This window comes from Balaenoptera musculus, chromosome 13, assembly GCF_009873245.2.
Source record: "Balaenoptera musculus isolate JJ_BM4_2016_0621 chromosome 13, mBalMus1.pri.v3, whole genome shotgun sequence".
In the NCBI taxonomy this organism is placed as follows: Eukaryota; Metazoa; Chordata; class Mammalia; order Artiodactyla; family Balaenopteridae; genus Balaenoptera; species Balaenoptera musculus.
Window position 1 is genome coordinate 14,207,963 of NC_045797.1, and position 18,534 is coordinate 14,226,496.

General features: G+C 44.8%; 1 protein-coding gene across 4 annotated transcripts in view; it reads left to right on the top strand.

The window, feature by feature from the left end:
* Window positions 1–18,534, top strand: part of REEP1 (receptor accessory protein 1) — a 113,912-nt gene that overhangs the window by 58,780 nt on the left and 36,598 nt on the right. For all 4 annotated transcript variants that reach the window (XM_036873239.1, XM_036873236.1, XM_036873237.1 and 1 more), the window contains exons 3-5: window positions 5,574–5,650; window positions 15,715–15,835; window positions 18,341–18,454. In XM_036873239.1, coding sequence (XP_036729134.1) covers window positions 5,574–5,650; window positions 15,715–15,835; window positions 18,341–18,454 — 312 coding nt within the window. The remainder of the gene's footprint in view (window positions 1–5,573; window positions 5,651–15,714; window positions 15,836–18,340; window positions 18,455–18,534) is intronic.

Genomic DNA, 18,534 nt, shown 5'->3' on the forward strand with positions numbered 1-18,534 from the left:
TAGACCAGTGATTCTCAAACTTTAACATGCATATGAATAAATAGAGAGTTTTATTAAAATGCAGATTCTGATCCATTAGCTCTGGAGTAGGGTCTGAGATTCTACAAGCTCCTAGGAGTTTCCAGTGGTGCCAGCCCATGAACCACACTTTGAGTTAAAAGGAGCTAGCATTAGGCTTAATCATAAGAAACACCACCCTCATTTCCTTGGCCCCTGAACCTTTAGATTCTGGCTAAGATGCAGTACCTTGTGTTGGTCACTAGTTCAGAGAGGAAACTGCATTCTCTAGGGCAGCATATCACCTCACAGAATGCTGACTCCCACCTGGTTCTTTTCTGGAACTCTCCAAAGCTCTTGTAGCATTGTATAAGGCCAGCTGCCTCAGGGCATTGGGGTACATGATTAGATCAGTGATTCCCCAAAACATCAGCCTATTGTCATATTTCTTTTGCTGTAAAAGAGAGCCCTTGGTCAGAAGCAATGTTGGGATACATCAAAATGAAAAGGGCACTCACTGAGTCCACAGCTTGCTCTATGGCTGCCAGAAACATGGCAGTGGGAAAAGCAAGTCCACATACCCAATAAATGAATATTCCAGAGAAGAGTCTATGCTGCCCTTTCTATGAAGGAAGGGGCTTGTTATGATGAGCGTGCTCCTAGGATGCTGGGTGGTGCCTTAAGATATGGTACTGTCCTAGAGATACTTAGTCACTACTGCTGGCAACTTGGTGTCTGAGCAGGGTCGTGGCCAGGTCGCCCTTGGTGAGAGGGATGAACATTGCTGAGCGCATGTATTCCCTCTGTCTACATGACCACTGGTCCATGAGCCCATTGAACATACAATATCATGCTGAGGTAAAAGGCTCATAGACATCCATAGGGCTGGTCATCTCATCCACCTGATTACCAAGAGCCTCCTCTGCCATCAGGACCTTTTGGTGAGCATTAGCAAGAACCACAAATATTTGCATTCTGGGGGCCCATTCATATAATTTCCGAACCACCTCAACACCAATCGCTCAGTCTTGTCCCTTCCAAGTACCTCATCATCTATCCAAATTCTTACCTGGTGTTTTAAAATGTATCCCAGATTTGTTTTAATCAGGTATGGTAAGGCATGCAGACACAGAAATGGCTCATGGAGGAAGAAGGTTTTACTCACAGTTCCCTGGAAGTAGGAGGCACAGCACACCATGCAGGGCCACATGGAGAAGCACCAGGGTCAGTGAGGAGTTAGAGGGAAAGTGAGGGGGAAATGTGGGCAATGACCTTTATCATGGTTTCTGTGGGAAAGGCAAGGCAAGGCAGAGTAAGCAAGCTTAGAACTGGCTAGTTGGAATAATTTCAGCAGGCTCTGGGGTGCGGGGGCTGCCTCTAGTTATCTGGTACCAGGTCCTGGGATGATTAGGGCTGGGAAGTATTGGCTCAACCTACGAGAGCTCCATAAAGGAGGTAGTTTGGAGTATGGATCCTGGATTGGTCAGTTTGCATGTTTGCTCTGGGGCAAGAATGTCTCAAGAATTAGCTAGTCCTAGAGGGGGCAGTCTCTCTCCAGTCAGCAGGACCCCAGATGTCACAGCATCAAGACTACAGAAAATAAGAAAACACAGTTAATAAACCTGGTGACAGTATAAATGTATTACCTCAGGACATTTCTCCTTCCAGGCTGACTGTGCTGCTCAAAGTTCTGCCTGCAGGGAATTTCCTTCCCCACTCTTTCCAGGTCACCCCTGACTATACAGTTGTCCACTGTGAGCTCATGCCAGCAGATGGTGCAGACTCATCTGTCAACCAGGCTCACATTTGTCCTTTCTCAGTCATTTGGCATAGGGAATTCCCCGTGAGGCTGAAGCAGGGCCCGGATGCAGGAGGGAGTGTGAGAGGCTCAAGAAATATTAGTGTGACGGCGTCGGGGAGGCTAAAGGTGAGGCGAGGCTAAGAGGTGGCTGAGTTTGCTGTCTCCACAGCTCATGGGGGAGGCCTTTTGCAGGCTCCCAGGAGCCCTGGGAGCAGGGTCTCATGGGCTGTGGGGTCTCAGCCCGCCTCTGTGGCTCATGGAAGGTCAACAAGCTCTGCTTCCCACCCTTTATTATGGCCTAGGGTTACCACTGCTCTCCTGTCTTCTCATTCCTGTGCTTGACCAGTCCAGAGGAAGTTCCCAGTTATGCTGTCAACTGTCCCCTCCAGAGTTGCCCCCAGCGATAACCTCGCAAATCAGCAATAACTTTCTGTCTCTTTTTTGTATGCCGGCCCACCCAAGCTCCCCCTCATCTTGCAGGGAATTTTGAGTAGAATCCCTCAAACCTGGCAAGTTCTATTTCAAATCTTGGAAAAATAACTTACATTTGGTTTCTCTGAGGCCTAGTGGGGAAAACCATTTCCAGGTAATTTATTTATGGTTTCCATGAATGAGTCACCAGTATTTCATTTACCTTGTTAAGCTCAGTGAGTCATTCTCAGACCCTTCCTTCTGCATGAAAGTGTTTTAACATGGAAGAGTACATGATGGAAACTTCTTTTAGGCTAACACTTCCAGCCTCCTCTCTGCGTTGGCTCCCTTACCTTTGTCTTCAGCCCTAACCCCCCTCCTGAGATTTAGTTTTGCCTTTCCAGAGGCCTGTTGGGCATTCTTCTTGGATGTCCTCCGGGACCCTCAGACTGTCCTCTGCCTCATGGAGCTTAGCTTCTTCTCCCTAAATTGACTCTTTCTTTACTTTCTTGCTAGTGTGAGAGGCTCCATCACTATCAGTCACTCATGCCCTGGCTTCACCAGGACCCTTTCATCCCGTGTATACCTAGCCATCCATCTCATGGGGAGCATCTGTTGCTTTGCAAGCTATCTAGTTTTGTCTTCTCAAAAAGCCACCTAGACCAGTATTTTCCAAAGTATATTCCATCTCAACCTTTTTGAGACCGTTCTTTCTTTTCCATTCACAACACCCAACATTCTAATCCAGGCATTTAAAACATATTCACCTAGAACCTACTATGTGCCAAGAGCTGTTTTGGGTACAAAAGATATAATGATGTGCAAGAAGAACTGGTCTCTACTCTCAGGGAACTTACAATGTAGGAAGAAAAACATCAGAATAAACAGGTACTTTCAAAGTATCTGTACCATTTATCATAAATGGGTATTGGATTTATTAATTATTGATTCATTTTCTAAAAGATATGGGCCCTTGGCACATTTTAAGTTGGGTTTTGTCTTATTATTGAGTTGTATGAGTTCTTTATTATTTGGACACAAATACTGTATCAGATATTGATTTGCAAATATTTTTTCCCATTTTGTGGGTTGTCTTTTCATTTTCTTGATGGTATCCTTTGAAGTACAAAAGTTTTAAATTTTGACAAAGTCTAATTAATCTATTTTCTTCCTTCATTGCTTGTGTTTTTGATGTCACATTTAAGAAAACATTGTTTAATCCAAGGTCACAAAAATTTACTCCTGTGTTTTCTTGTAAGAGTTCTTACATTTAGGTCTCTAATCCATTTTAAGTTCATTTTTTGTATATGGTGTGAGGTAGAAGTCCATCTTCATTCTTTCACATGTGAATATCTAGTTGTCTCAACACACATTTATACTTTTTAAAGTCTTTGCTAATTATAAAATCTAGGTCAAATATGGATCTGTTTCTGTTGACCAATTTCTCTCTTAACCATGGTGTATGTTTTCCTTTTTCTTCATATATATAGCTTTTCTTGTTTATTGGACTGTTATGTATAATACATCATAGGAACTCTAGATCTGTGTTGCCTTCTTGTGAAGAACGTTAATTTTTGTTCTCACAGGCAGTTAAATTCTGACAGATCATCTTGACCTTGTGACAGCTAGGTTTTACGTTTTATTGGGGCAGGTGTATTTCAGTTTTGCTCTTAGTCCTAGAGCTAATTTCTTAGTCCTAGGGTATAATTTTTATTCCTAAGGTATGGCCTTTTAGGTGTTTCACTGGAAATTCCCAAATGTTTACCAAGCTCCTCTAATTTGGCAGAACTTGAACTCCAAGCTCTATTTCTCCTCCAGTGGGCAGAAACTGAATCTCTGCTCAACTCTCAGTTTTCCAGCTGTATTTTACTCAGTCACCTTGGAATATTTCCTGATTCTGTGCAATTCAGGAGCCAGCCAAGAAACTGAAAGGAATTTATATGTGGATTTGGGGGCCTACCCCCTTATGGCTTCCCTCTTACTGGGGATTTTTCCTTTTCAGTTTCCAGCATCATTGGCAGTCTCAAACTCTATTTTCCACTTCCTCAGGCAAATAAGACTATGGGTTTCTTCTGGAGTTTTATCTGCCCCATGATTTGCCAGCTAGGGAGTTTCCTTAACTGCATCAACATGGATTTATTCTGGTGTGGTCCCCTTATTTCAAGAGTTGGATCCTTTCCAGTTTCTGCCAGCTTCTGATAGCTTTTCTAGCCTTCAAACAGTTGTTTTAAAATATTTTATTCAGGGAATTCCCTGGCGACCCAGTGGTTAGGACTCTGCACTTTCACTGCTGAGGGTGCGGGTTCGACCCCTGGTCGGGAAAGTAAGATCCTATAAGCCGTGTGGCGTGGAGCAGCAGGCAATCAATCAATCAATCAATCAAATAAAATATTTTGTTCAGAGTTTATTATCGTTATTGGCAAGAGGATTAGTCCAATACAAACTACCCCACCATTTCCAAAAGCCAGAAGGAGCAGACCAAGGAATTTGGACTTTATGCTGCAGGCTAGAAGATTTTAAATGGAGGATTAATAGGTTGAGTTCATGCTTTTGGGGAGATTAGTATGGGGATAGTTTGTAGAATGGATTGGTGAGGGAAAAGCCAAGAGACAAGGAAGCAGTCAGGAGACCCCTGCAGTAGTTCAGGAGAGAGGGGACCAAGGCCTCAATTGGAGAAGAGAGACAGTAGAAATGGAAAAGGATGGTCACATGGGGGAGATTAAAAGAAAAGATCCAGTTTCTGGGAGGGACTATGGAGCTTTCCCACATGGAAGGGTTTTTTTGTTTGTTTTTGTTTTTGTTTTTTTGCCACACCATGGCATGTGGGATCTTAGTTCCCCGACCAGGGATTGAACCCACGCCCCCTGCAGTGGAAGCATGGAGTCCTAACCACTGGACCGCCAGGGAAGTCCCTGGAAGGGTTTTTAAATGACCAGTGAGGATTACCATCATTCCATATCAGAGAATCTGGCCAGGTTAAAGTTTATTCCAGGGTGTGTCTCTGTGGAGGCTTGAAAACTTTATTCACCTGGTGTTAGTCCTGGGCAAATGACCTGACTGAAACCTGAGTCACTGCTGGTCTTCAGGTCTCCCTGGCTCACCTGAGGGCTATTGAAGGACACCTAAAGTCTACTTAGAGCTTGAGCCTGGGTCAGTTGTGGAAACAGCCTGTTTGCCGCAACCCAGCCCCAAGGTCTGGAGTAGAACTGGACCAACCTGGGGAAAGATAGGAAAAGGGGTTACCAATGCAGGCCACTCTGCCTGGACACATCTCAGCATCCACTGTCGGGGCCTGTTCTCTTCAAGTTCGTAGCCATTCATCCTTGACCTTTTCTGCTAGCTTTGTTGCTTTCTCTTTCAACAGGTCAAATGGATGATGTACTGGATTATATTTGCACTTTTCACCACAGCAGAGACTTTCACCGACATCTTCCTTTGTTGGTAAGTACTCCAGGAATTGGGACTTTTCCAGGAAAGATGTTGCCAAGTGTCAGGAGAGAGGTGGGAAGGTCTGAAAGCAGTCTCAAATCTTATCAGCACAGAGAAGCAGGTGCAGGAATGCTAACTGGGACATTTCAAATCAATTAGTCTGTAAAATTGTTCTTCAAGTAAATATTTATTGAATGACCATATAAGAGCAGGTATTGTTCTTACAGTGATATAATGATGGGCAAGATAAACACAATTCCTCAATTAATGGAGTTGGTAAAGAAGCATTCATATGTTAAAAATAATAAAAAGGAGAAAAGCAGTACACAAAAGTGTGCAATAAAACTAAGTTTCTCCCCTACACCATTCACTCTCACCATTACTGCTTTTCACAATTGTATATACTTGTAAAAAATGTATGTGTGTGTATATGTACACACATATACACATACTTTTCCTTTTTTTAAAACAATAGTACTGTAGTATACCTAACAGTTCTCTCTTTGTTTCTGAAATTTATTTTTGAAATACTTTGATGTAAGCATAAATAGATCTACCTACTTTTTTAGAGGCCACATAGAATTTCATGGTATAGATGGATCATAATTTATGTAATCAGTCCCCTTTCGATGGACAGCTTTTTCTCTCTCATGAACAATGCAGCTATTACAGCAATGGACCAAGTGAAAATCATAAGCTAGGTGTTTGTATTCATATATTGTGTCTTAGCTGAAAGAGGCTGTGAATAACATACAGTATCCTGTTTGTATCTAAAGGGTCTGAGTTTGTGCACATGTGAATGTATACTAAAAATAGTGTGGAAAATACTTGTCGGTTAGCAAAGGTTATTTCTGCAACTTGGGATCATGGGGTCAGTTTCACATTTGCTGTGTTGTATGAATGTTTTACCATGATCAGGTTTCATCAGGGAAAATAATAAAGATATTTCCATTTTGGGAAAAGAAAAAGTTCTTACCCCAAAAAGGATTAGCCTGGACTTACCCTCTGGGATGTCCTAGATCAAAGACATCCACTTCTCTGAACACTACTTCACTGAATCCTGTCTTGGGTCAGTGGCCTTAATGACCTCAGTGTGTAGTTTTTCCCCTGAAGGAGCCTGGCTTTCATCTCTACTGGGAGAGATAGATGTCTCAGCTATTATGGCCTTAAGCTGGAAGGAAGGAATCTGGATTACCTAATTCAATATGCTTGTGCCATTCTGCCCTGTCCTGTGCCCAGATAAACAACAGACTGAAGATGGGGCTGAGTCTCCAGGACTGGAGACGGAACTCTACTGAGCCATTTTTTTGTCTTCCCCAGACCTCAGAGGCTGGCACTAGGAGGTGGACCTCATTTTCTGCAGAGCTACAGTGGGGAGGTTCCTGTCTGTCCTGCAGAGATGAGGAGAACAGGCCAGACCCAGTGAGGATTGTATAGTCGATTAAAGAGCGTGGCCAGCACTTCATGTCGTGCAGCCTTCTTAATGATGCCCTCCTTCTGTCTGGTGCCAGGTTGCCTCCTGCTGTCCTCCTGTCCCTTATCATGAACAAAAGCGGAGAGAGCGTTAGTCTCATGAGCTCTTTCCTGGGGGTTTCTGGCATTTCAGCCTTGCTGCTCTTTCCTGGGTGGAAATCCTGCCTGATGATGGATATGCTGTTCCCTGGTAGCTGGAATATGTTTTACCCATGGCCCTGGAATTTTAGTCTCGTGCCTAATAAGTGCTCAACAACTGTCTCTGGGATTGATTTGATTTTGATTTTGGGAGATGTATGACTTTTCTTTTTTTTTTTAATTAAATTTTTGTTTATTTATTTATTTATTTTTGGCTGCGTCGGGTCTTGGTTGCGGGATCTTCATTGCGGCATGTGGGCTTCTCTCTAGTTGTGGTGTGTGGTCTCTGTAGTTTGTGACGCGTGGGCTCAGTAGTTGTGATGCGTGGGCTTAGTTGCCCCGCGGCATGTGGAATCTTAATTCCCCGACCAGGGATCGAACCGACGTCCCCTGCATTGGAAGGTAGATTCTTAACCACTGGACCACCAGGGAAGTCCCAGTGTATTACTTTTCTGTTGCTGCAGTAACAGAGTACCACAAATTTAGCAGCTTAAAACAATACAAATTTATTATTTCACAGTTTCTGTGAGTTAGAAGTCCAGGTGGAGTCAACTGAGAACTCTGCTGAGGAGCTCACAAGGCCAAAACCAGGGTGTGGGTCAACCTAGGCTCTTATCTGGAGGCTCTGGGGAGATTCCACTTCCAGGCTCATTCAGGTTGTTGGCAGAATTCAGTTCCTTGTGGCTGTAGGACTGAGGTCCCCATTTCCTTGACGTGTGCCACCCTGTCATCTTCAAGCCAACAATGGCATGTCATCTCCATCTTCTTCTGTTACCAGCCTGAGAAAGATCTCTGCATTTGCTTTTAAAGTCTCAGGTAATTAGATTAGACCCACCTCAGTAATCAAGTATAATCTCCCTATCTTAAAATAAGCTGATTAATTACCCTAATTACATCTGTAGAATCCCTTTGCTACATAAGAAAACATATTTGTGGGTAACATGGGGAGGAAGGCCATAGGATCAAGGTCATGTGCTGCATGCCACAGGAAGGCATCTGACAACTAGGGTATTTGGAGCCTGTGTACAGGTATGGGTAGAATCCCCCCTCTCTTCGTGACCCATGTGGAGGCCTCATCTGGTCGCTCGTTGGTCCCTCTGAACTGGCGCTGTCCAGGCAGTTTGTGGGTGGAAAGTGAGGGTCCCTTGCCTCTCTCCTGGCACCATGGGCTCTGCTTCTGCAGGGAATGGTTCATTGGGACCCTTCCCTGCCTGCCTCAGCTCACAGCCTGGACACGCCCTCAGCCTGCTTTCTCTTTTCCTGCCAACCTCCAGGTATTACAGATCATGGTTTCCTTCTAGGAGAGTCCTTCCTCTCCATCCTCCCTCTCGCCCTGGGAATGGACACAGGATAGACCCATCAGACACAGGGCCCTCTTTCCCTTTCAGGGAATGGACACCAACTCAGCTGCTCTAAGCTCTGTTTATAATTGAAAGGGGGGTGGGGTAGTCCTGCACCTTCTGGCTTCCTAGAAGCATCTTTAACTTTTGTTTACTTCCAGGACTGGAGATAACCCCTCACGTGTATACTCTTCCCCTCACTCTTCACTCATCCCCATCCTGCTCTCTCCACCCCTCCAGCAGGGCAGTTCCCTCTTCATTGGTAACTTTTAAAAACTTTCTATGTTGATGAAGACAGCAATTGTGTATGGTCACAGAAGAGATAGTATGGTGGCTTTTTTCACAATTTGTGTAAGTGATTTCATTTAATTTTTTAAAAACTATAAAATACTACATACACATGACAAAATAAAATTGAAACAATACACTAAAAAGTAAGTCCCTCCTCCCGCAGTCCCTCAGCTCCCTCCCCAGAAGTACCACTGTTAAAAGTTAGTTGTGTTTTCGGGACTTCCTGGGTGGTGCAGTGGTTAAGAATCCACCTGCCACTGGAGGGGACACGGGTTCGATTCCTGGTCTGGGAAGATCCCACATGCCGCGGAGCAACTAAGCTTGTGCACTACAACTTCTGAGCCTGTGCTCTAGAGCCTGCAAGCCACAACTACTGAGCCCACATGCCTAGAGCCCGTGCTTCGCTACAAGAGAAGCCACCACAATGAGAAGCCCGCGCACCACAACAAAGAGTAGCCCCCGCTTGCCACAGCTAGAGAAAGCCTGTGTGCAGCGACGATGACCCAATGCAGCCAAAAATAAATACATTTTAAAAAGTTAGTTGTGTTTTGGAAATTCCCTGGTGCTCCAGTAGTTTGGGCTCTGCGCTGTCACTGCTGAGGGCGTGGGTTCAATCCCTGGTCGGGGAACTAAGATCTCGCAAGCCGCAAGGCCAAAAAAAAAAGTTAGTTGTGTTTTCTTCCAGAAATTTTCTATACACATTAATTGTATGTGTTTTTGACAGTTTCGTCACTTGCCCAACCCTCTTCGAAAACCCTTACCCCTTCAAGTGTGAAGGTGTTACATTGGGAGGATAGAGAGACTACACCTGCCCCATGCACCCCAGTGCTCTGCGTATGCCTTGGATGTGATGGTTGCATCTGGCCTTTTCTCCTCAAACACGTCCTCAAGGTCAGGGCAGTTCAAGGGCTTATCCTTATGGAATGTGCAGGGTCCTTCACTTCTTGAATGAAGGCTGGGATGGCGGTACAATGGCTGGGAGTTGACTTGGTTGGTGGTGATTGTGTTGGTAGAGTCAAGATACCCCAAGACCTCTGGGAAACACAGAATCTGAGTAGCCCAACCTGGAGGCTCTTGTGATGCATGGCAAGAGCCTGGTCCTGGTGTGATGATTCCAGAGGCAGTAGACATAACGTGCACTTCAGCGTTCGAAACACTGGGTCTTGAGGTGGGAGGCTGAGACTTTTAACCCAGGCATCAGCAAACTCTTTCTGTAGAGGTCCAGATAGGAAATAGTTTAGGTTTTGAGAGCCATATGGTCTTTCTCACAAGTGCTCAACTCTACCATTGTAGCACGAAAGCAGCCGTAGACAGTATGTAAATGAGTGGGCATGGCTGTATTCCAGTAAAACTTTATTTACTAACATAGGTTGTCACCATGGATTTGGCCCATGGGCCACGGGTTATTGAGGCCCCGGATCCATTCTAGCAAGCAACAGAGACCACCTCTAATTAACTTAAGGAAAAGAAGAGAAAACAGTGAGACTTTGTTGGTAGATCCTGGAGTAAATCATGGAATGGAAGGAAAGCTGAACAACTAAGAACTGGAAGGAGAGAAGCTGGCCACCTCGGGGACCCCAGCTCTGAAGCTCAGGGACTTTCCTTCTGTCCCTCAGCTGCCCGTCACTCCCCTCAGCACTGGTTACGCCCATGCTGAGGGCCTCCCAGTTCAAAATGTCACTCTCCAAGGGTGGACAATCTGATTGGCGCAGCTTAGGTCAGCTGTGACCTAGAGGTCACTTAGTACAAACAAGGCCGCTGGGGACCTGCTTGAATATGTCTAGGACCGGGGGAGGGGAGGCAGCTCCTGGGGAGGCTGGTCGAGGAGGTGTCTCCACCATCTCCATATATTTGTAGAACCTACTGTGTGCAGTTTCATGTGGGTGCTAGGTGGTTTAGTCAGAGTCAGCACCTCTAAGCAGCCTTCTGGGAAGGAAGCTCACCTTGGGGCGTTGCCAGTCCCAGTGAGGCACAGGTGTGGAGTACATCTCTCTCTCCTCCCATCTCATACTTTTCTTCTGCTGTGAAGTAGGTGCCTCATCTTGTCCTCTATTCTTCTATGTTGGTGGCTTAGAGGCAGGATTCTTTTTTCCGCTGTAGTGTGTGTGTGTGTGTGTGTGTGTGTGTGTGTGTGTGTGTCTGTCTGTCTGTCTGTCTGTCTAGCCTCCCTCTGTCCACGCTCTTCCCTTCCTTTCCTGTCCTGGCTAAGATACACAGCCTTTACTCCTACCCAGGATATCTCGTTCCACACTAGAGAGGTAGGGAGGTTTCCCACTTATGTTCTGTGGCGTGAGGCTTTAGATTTCAGCAGGAGCTCTAAGCTTCTTTTGATACCACAGGGCAGCTGGCATCCCCAGGGACCTTCTCAGGTGGCCCGCATGCCTTACCGACAGTCACTGGCAACTTAGACTAAAACTCGAGGCCCACTCAGTCCTAAGGTCATCTCCTCACTTGAATCTGCAAAGGGGAGGGCCCTCACCCACCAGAGAGTAATGTGTAGAGACTTCTGAGAGATTTGCTTTGGGCCTACCAAGGTTGAGCTGATGCCAGGTACACAGTAAGAATTATGAAGTGGATGTTTGTGAGCGGCGGATGGAGATTTGGAGAGAAGCAAGGCTCTTGATCCTCACTAAGACATTGTTCCGTATCACATTGCACATTATGGGGTCACCTGTTGGTTTCCGCTCTCCTGCTAGGTGATAAACCCCTAAGGGCGAGGACATGCCTAACCTAACTTTGGTTTCCCTGAACTGCTTAGCACAGACCTTTCACCTCCCAGCTTTTCAATAGAATTTTCCCAATTCATTCAATTGAATGAATCAATCAATAAGCTAGTGGTTATCTTTGAGTAGAAACCGGGGCAGGAAAAAAGCTTGAGGAGAGAAATTGAAAGAAAATGTAGTGATTGCTAACAGTAGGAGGCAGTCTTGAGATTCGAGTTTTGCTACTAAGAAAAGACTCTAAAGGAGCCTACTTTTAACCAAAGTCCTGGAAAGGTTGAGAATTAGCAGGCTGTAACCTCTTCCTTTTTTCTTCTCTGGATATTCATGTCAGCTTTCTGCCCAAGGAACAAACCCATTCCATTGTGATTCTTCTACAACTGGTTGATTTCGCTTCAAAGGAAGCTCCATCACCCAAAGTGGACAGGGGAATACAGAGGAGCCCTCTGTGTCCTGGTCTAGAGATGCCAGGGGACCACCAAGTGAAGTCTGCTACCCCAATTGGTCATTGGAGATGCTTTGCCAGCCTGACAAGAGAAGGTTTGGGAGGTGAAGCCAGAAGGTTAGGAGGCAGGAAGGTCTTCAAAGGCTGCGTCAGCATGGATGGGGCACCCGGGAAAGATCCTGAAGAACAGGAGGTTCAGTAGCAGGCTGGCCAGAGAATAAAGGGTCTCTGGCAGCCCAGAAGGATTGCTCAGGATCTAATGTTCACCCCCCCACACCTCCGCCCAGCCTGGGACAGGCTCTTACGGTTGGTCCTACACTGTGGGGGTGTGACTGTGGGGAATCAGACTCTTGTACCTATATTTGCACAGAGGTACAACCTCTATCTGTAAATCAGATGCCCGCAGAAATTCCACTTCTGGGCATTTTTCTAAAGGCACGTTAGCATAGGTACGTAAAGAAGCATGCTCCAGGAGATTCACTGCAGCTCTGTTGTAGTAGCCAAAGAGTGTAACCTTTGTAAATATCCATTCATGGGGGTCTGGGTAGATGCTCATGCCCCCATACACAGCCATTAAGAAGAGTGACTAATAAGAACCTGCTGTATAAAAAAATAAATGAAATAAAATTCAAAAATTCAAAAAAAAAAAAAAAAGAAGAGTGAGGCCTGGGGAATTCCCTGGCGGTCCAGTGGTTAGGACTCCGTGCTTTCACTGCCAGGGCCCTGGTTCGATCCCTGGCTGGGGAGCTAAGATCCCGCAAGCCACGCGGCGCAGACAAAAAAAAAAAATCCCCAAAGTGTACTGTTAATCGTGTGTGTGCGGTCGGGGGAAGCAAGGTGTAGGAGGGGTGCAGAGAATGCCACTAGGTGAGCATGGGGGACATTACGGGAGTCATATATACCCACACAATTGTATATCATAGCCCTAGTCCACTTCTGGAAGGATGCACAAGAAACTGGTGATGTTTATGCTTTTGGAAAAGCATCCAGGATGGGAAGGAGACTCTGCTATATACTCTTTGGGACTTCTAGAATTTTTTAAACTATGTGCACGCATGACCTATTTTTTTAAAAAACCCGTCTTTTACGTAATAAACAAAAGAGCAGCAGTGTGACAGAACCCCCTGGGATTATCCGTGAATCTTGGGTTGATGCCTGAGCTTTGCAGGTTCATTTGTCCCTCGGGGCTGACAGATACTTGTTTTCCAGACAAAACTTCCTTCATTGTTCATCACCAGAGTGTTCAATTATGGGAGAATCACACCTCTCTTCCTTCAGCTCCTTCCCTTTTCTGGCTGTGAAACATTAAACAATCTTGACATGAAAGTGTCCTTTAGTTGCTAAGGGAATGTTCAGGAAGGGCCTGCCAGAAGCAGAGGGCAGTGAACTAGGATGAGGAAAGGAGGAGGGGGTGGAGCCGCTGATTGGAGTGACCTGAGAGGTAAAGGGCTCTGAAGCGACTTGCTAGAAATTTCTCTTTGTTTTGGCTCTCTTATCAGGAAGGATGCCTGAGAGGGGTATACTTTTCTGATTCCTCAGACTAGCCCAGGTGTCACTTTCCCTCATCGCATCTGTTTTGATGGTACCCAGACTTTGTTTTCAGGTCTGGTAAGACATGCAGACACAGAAATGACTATCATGAAGGAATAAGTTCGTTATATTCACAGATCCCTAGAGGTACAGCCCGCTGCGCAGAGCCACATGGGGAAGCACGGGGCTGATCAGGACGCAGAGGCAGGAAGTGTGGGCAAGAGACTGTATTGTGGTTTCCATGGGAGAGGCTGTCTCTCCAGAGTCAGCAAGGTCCCAAGATGTCAAAGCGTCAGAGTACAGAAAGTTTAAAAATATGGTTAATACACATCCGGCCTGCCAAGTATGGTTGCACAGGTTGTTCATAGCACAAGATATCTGGCCAAGGAGGCGAGTGGAGCTGAAATTCGGATGAAGCCCTGCTTGCAAGCCATGTGCTCGCAGGACTGCATCCAGCCGAAGGGCTTGGCTTTTCCTCACACGTGCAGAGGCACCACATGGGTTAGCAGAGGCCCGTGATGGCACTTGTCTCAGGTTGCTATTCTATATTAATTGTGATGATTTGAGCAATCTCTGTTTCCTTGACTGGACTACCAGTTCCAAGGACGCCAGAACCTTGTCTATGTTTCTCGCTATACTGGAAGCTCCAAGAGAGCAGGGGTCAGGCCTTCTTTGCTCCCCATTGTCTCCTTGGTGCTCAGCACCAGCTGCCACGTATGGGTGCCGGGTGAGTGTTTATGGGATGCATAAACGAATGGCATGCAGGACTTTAAACTTCAGAATCGTGTGTTATCTGTACCCTGAACTCTTCTTTCTTTTTTTTTTTTTTTTTTTTAATTTTTATTTATTTATTTTTGGCTGTGTTGGGTCTTCGTTTCTCGTTTCTGTGCGAGGGCTTCCTCTAGTTGCGGCAAACGGGGACCACTCTTCATCGCGATGCGCGGGCCTCTCACTATCGCGGCCTCTCTTGTTGCGGAGCACAGGCTCCAGATGTGCAGGCTCAGTAGTTGTGGCTCACGGGCCCAGTTGCTCCGCGGCATGTGGGATCCTCCCAGACCAGGGCTCGAACCCGCGTCCCCTGCATTGGCAGGCAGACTCTCAACCACCGTACCACCAGGGAAGCCCCTGATCTCTTCTTTCTTTTGGCACCAAAAAGATCAAGACCTTTTTGCCTGCTGTTGGTTTTTTTAATTAAATTTAATTTTTTTAGTTGAAGTATAGTTGATTTACAATGATGTGTTTGTTTCATGTGTAAGCAAAGTGATTCAGTTATATATATATATATATTTTTTTCAGATTCTTTTCTCTTATGGGTTGTTACAAAATGTTAAATATAGTTCCCTGTGTTATACAGTAGGTCATTGTTGGTATCTATTTTATATATAGTAGTGTGTATATATTAACCCCGAACTCCTAATTGATCCCTCCCCCCCTCCCCTCCAGCCTGCTGTTGATTTGAGCAGGGTGAGTAACGTCCTCTTTCCTGGCAAGAATTGGGCCCCCATCCCTGCCTCTTTGGGGACTAAGAAGGTAGCCAAGGAGGGGAGGCTTTCATTCTCAGTCTGGCGATTCTTTGTCAGCTCCGCCCTACTGAAAATCCTTCTTGGCCTCCAGTGAAGAGTGAATGACCGGGAAACTGGGCACGGCTGGTTGTGGCATCTGGGCCTATTGGAGCCCCGGCTCCAACCGAAATGAGCAGAGCTCGGAAGGAAGCTCCAGCTGCTGTCAAGCACGGTCATAGGGTGATTGCTGGAGAGACCCCAGGTCCCTGGCTTGCTTGACAGCAAAAGAAAACACGAACCGGCTTTGGGAATTCCCTGGCGGTCCAGTGGTTAGGACTCAGTGCTTTCACTGTTGAGGGTCCAGGTTCAATCCCTGGTTGGGGAACTAAGATCTCACAAGCTGAGCTGTATGGACAAAGAGAAAAAAAAAAAAGAAAAAAATGAACTGGCTTTCAAGAGGCCTTGGGCTTGTGCCTTGGATGTGCTTGTGTGTGCATACACCTTCATGGGAATCTGGGGGCCAGGCGGCCGTGGGCAGGCAGGAGAGGTGTCTATGCCCCCAGGTCTCATGTTTCAAAGGCTCAGGGCGGAGTTGCCGAGAACCTAATGGAATGTGTATTTTCTCATCTCTCTCCAGGTTTCCGTTCTATTATGAACTGAAAATAGCATTTGTAGCCTGGCTGCTGTCTCCCTACACAAAAGGCTCCAGCCTCCTCTATAGGAAGTTTGTACATCCCACGCTGTCTTCAAAAGAAAAGGTAATTTATGTTGCTCTGCCTTGCACTCCTTCCAGCGAGTGAAAAAAATTTTTAAAGTGATTTAAAAAAAAAAGGCAGATTGTTTTATTGCAGGAGACTCTCAATTGACTCTTATTTTCCGCCTCCAACATTTGTTCCTTCTAATCTTTCTTTTTTAAGTCTATTTTTATGACCTGTTTAGAAATAGTGGTGAAATTCTCAAAAGGATATTATTCATCATTATTTATTGTAAAACATTTCCATACATTGAAATAAAAAACAGAAAAGGTTCACTCATAATTCAACTCCCCAAACTGAATTTCCTTCCTTTTATCAGGCTCAGCCCCTATCCTTTTGCAGATAGGATTTTTACATAGACTATTAAAATACTTCAAAAACTTAACATAAACAGGAAAGTTGAAGCCTAGAGAGATTAAATGATTTGAACTTGTACCCAGATAGCTGCTAACAGAGACTGGAATATAATAAATTTCTAGTACGTTTGCTTTATTGTTCAATGATAAAATGTATGCTACCAATGAAATACCTGCTACTTCAGTAATTATCAGTCAATAAGTATTAATGAGAATAGTCATAATAATTTGTTTCATGCTGTTTATCTTTTGTGTTTGCTTCGCTTCAAAGTACTTCACATACATCCTTGAAATGAAAATGTAGGTTTGTCTATTGTCAGAGATGGAAAAAATAAGATAGGGAGAAATTGCAGGAAGGGGTCAACAATAACTAAGGATTCAAGGAAGAATTACAACTTACACCTCTTGAAAAGAAATTTAAGCTACTTATAAGATAATGTCACTGTCTATAAAATTATTTTTTGTTAACATCTCCACTGAACCTAATTTGCCGGATTTGCTTTCAATGGATTGTTCCATTGTTTTCTTAAGATTTCATACAATAGTAGATGCCGAGACCACTAAAATAAACATGACCTCTGTCTTATTAATTTGTTTGGTAGCTCCTTTTTTAAGTTCAATCCAGTCTGTGAAACGTTTCTTTAAAATAAAATTTTAAGCGTATATTAAAAAACAAAACAAAAAACCACTCCAAATCAAAAAGCAACAACAAAAAAGCTGAGCAGATGCAATATTTATCTTCTGAGATCTTAGACACCATGGCATATCATCCTTTTTCACTTGGTCTTCCTAATGACCCACGACAATCACCACACATAGTATATAGTTCCTTCTGTTGACTTCTTATCTTAGAATAAATTCTCAGGAGTGGGATTACTGGGTCCAACATTGTATAATTCATTAATGATAGTATATGACTTTCTAAACTGATTGTGTGGTAGGATTCTACAGTGTGAATTAGGAGCACTGTTGGTAGCTTGATATATTCATTTCTATTGCTTCTGAAAGTTGGATACTTTGGACTTCCAGGGGAAGCCTTTGAGTATATCGGTTGGATGAGCAGCCTACTGTAGATGTTTCTGAGAATCCGTTTAGGAACTAGGACACACTTCCCCGTCTCAGCGGGTGGATTTTGAGGAATGGTAATCCCTGTCTCGACCTGGTTATCAAATCTCTATTCTTCCTACTTCCCTTTCTCCAAACACTGGACTTACCCTGAAGCTGCCAATGTAATTTCCATTGAAATGAAGGTGACTGACTCTTAAGAGCTGCCAAGAATCACTTCTGGAGTCAGCCAGGGGTCACAATGGAAACTTAGTGTTGTGACTTCTTGAAGAAGCTTAAACAAGGACAAGGCAGGGGGTTGACTGCTCACCTGCATACCTCAAAGCAAAGGAAGTGCACCAATGTGCTGAACTTCAAATGAAATGGAGGCCAAGCGTCATTGACTGAACTCTGCAATGAGCTCCTGTGATTACACAACAGCTGTTTTCTTAAAACAGTGACAACAACAACCCAACCCAACCCAAACAAACAAAAAGAATGAGCCAGCGTTGATTCAAATTTGAACTAAACCAATATCTTACTTGGTCTTGGTCCCTGAAGTAGATGTCAATCCTCTTTCCCACCTCACCTTTACCTTGTGGTATGATGCTAGATGACTTCTAATTTCTGCTTTTATTTTGTTATCTGTAAAATGATCTTCTCTATCAACAAAAATAACACCTATTTCTTTCTACGTCCTAATCCCTCCCATCGATATATACATGGGGAAGGATTTGGATATTGTATGAAATAGCTATGGAATAATAGAATTTCAGAGCTGCCGGGGCCTGACCTCCTTGAGATAAGGAAGATGACAATGGTTGTTGGTTATTGAAACCAGCCACCGTGTCAGGTGCTTTCCTGGAATGATCGCATGTAATCCTCACCTTGCTCCACAAGTTAGGTGCCGCCAGGGTCCTCATTTTTCAGAAGACAGAACCGTGAATAGAGGCTAAGTACTTGCCCAGGTCTGACAGCCAGTTAATGGCAATGCCAGAGAGAATCAGTGATTGGGCAAGCCCCAAAGCTCAGCGCTCAGGAGAAGGGAGAAAAAACAGAGATTTGTTTGAGCTTTCCAACTCAGTGTGCCTCTGGTTTCCTTTGACAGGAAATCGATGATTGCCTGGTCCAGGCAAAAGACCGAAGTTATGACGCCCTTGTGCACTTTGGGAAGCGAGGCTTGAACGTGGCGGCCACGGCGGCAGTGATGGCTGCTTCCAAGGTACCATGCTGGGACCTGACCACCATGGCTGTAACTTGCCCAGAGACAGGCTAAGGACCAATCAGGTTCCTCATCCTTTT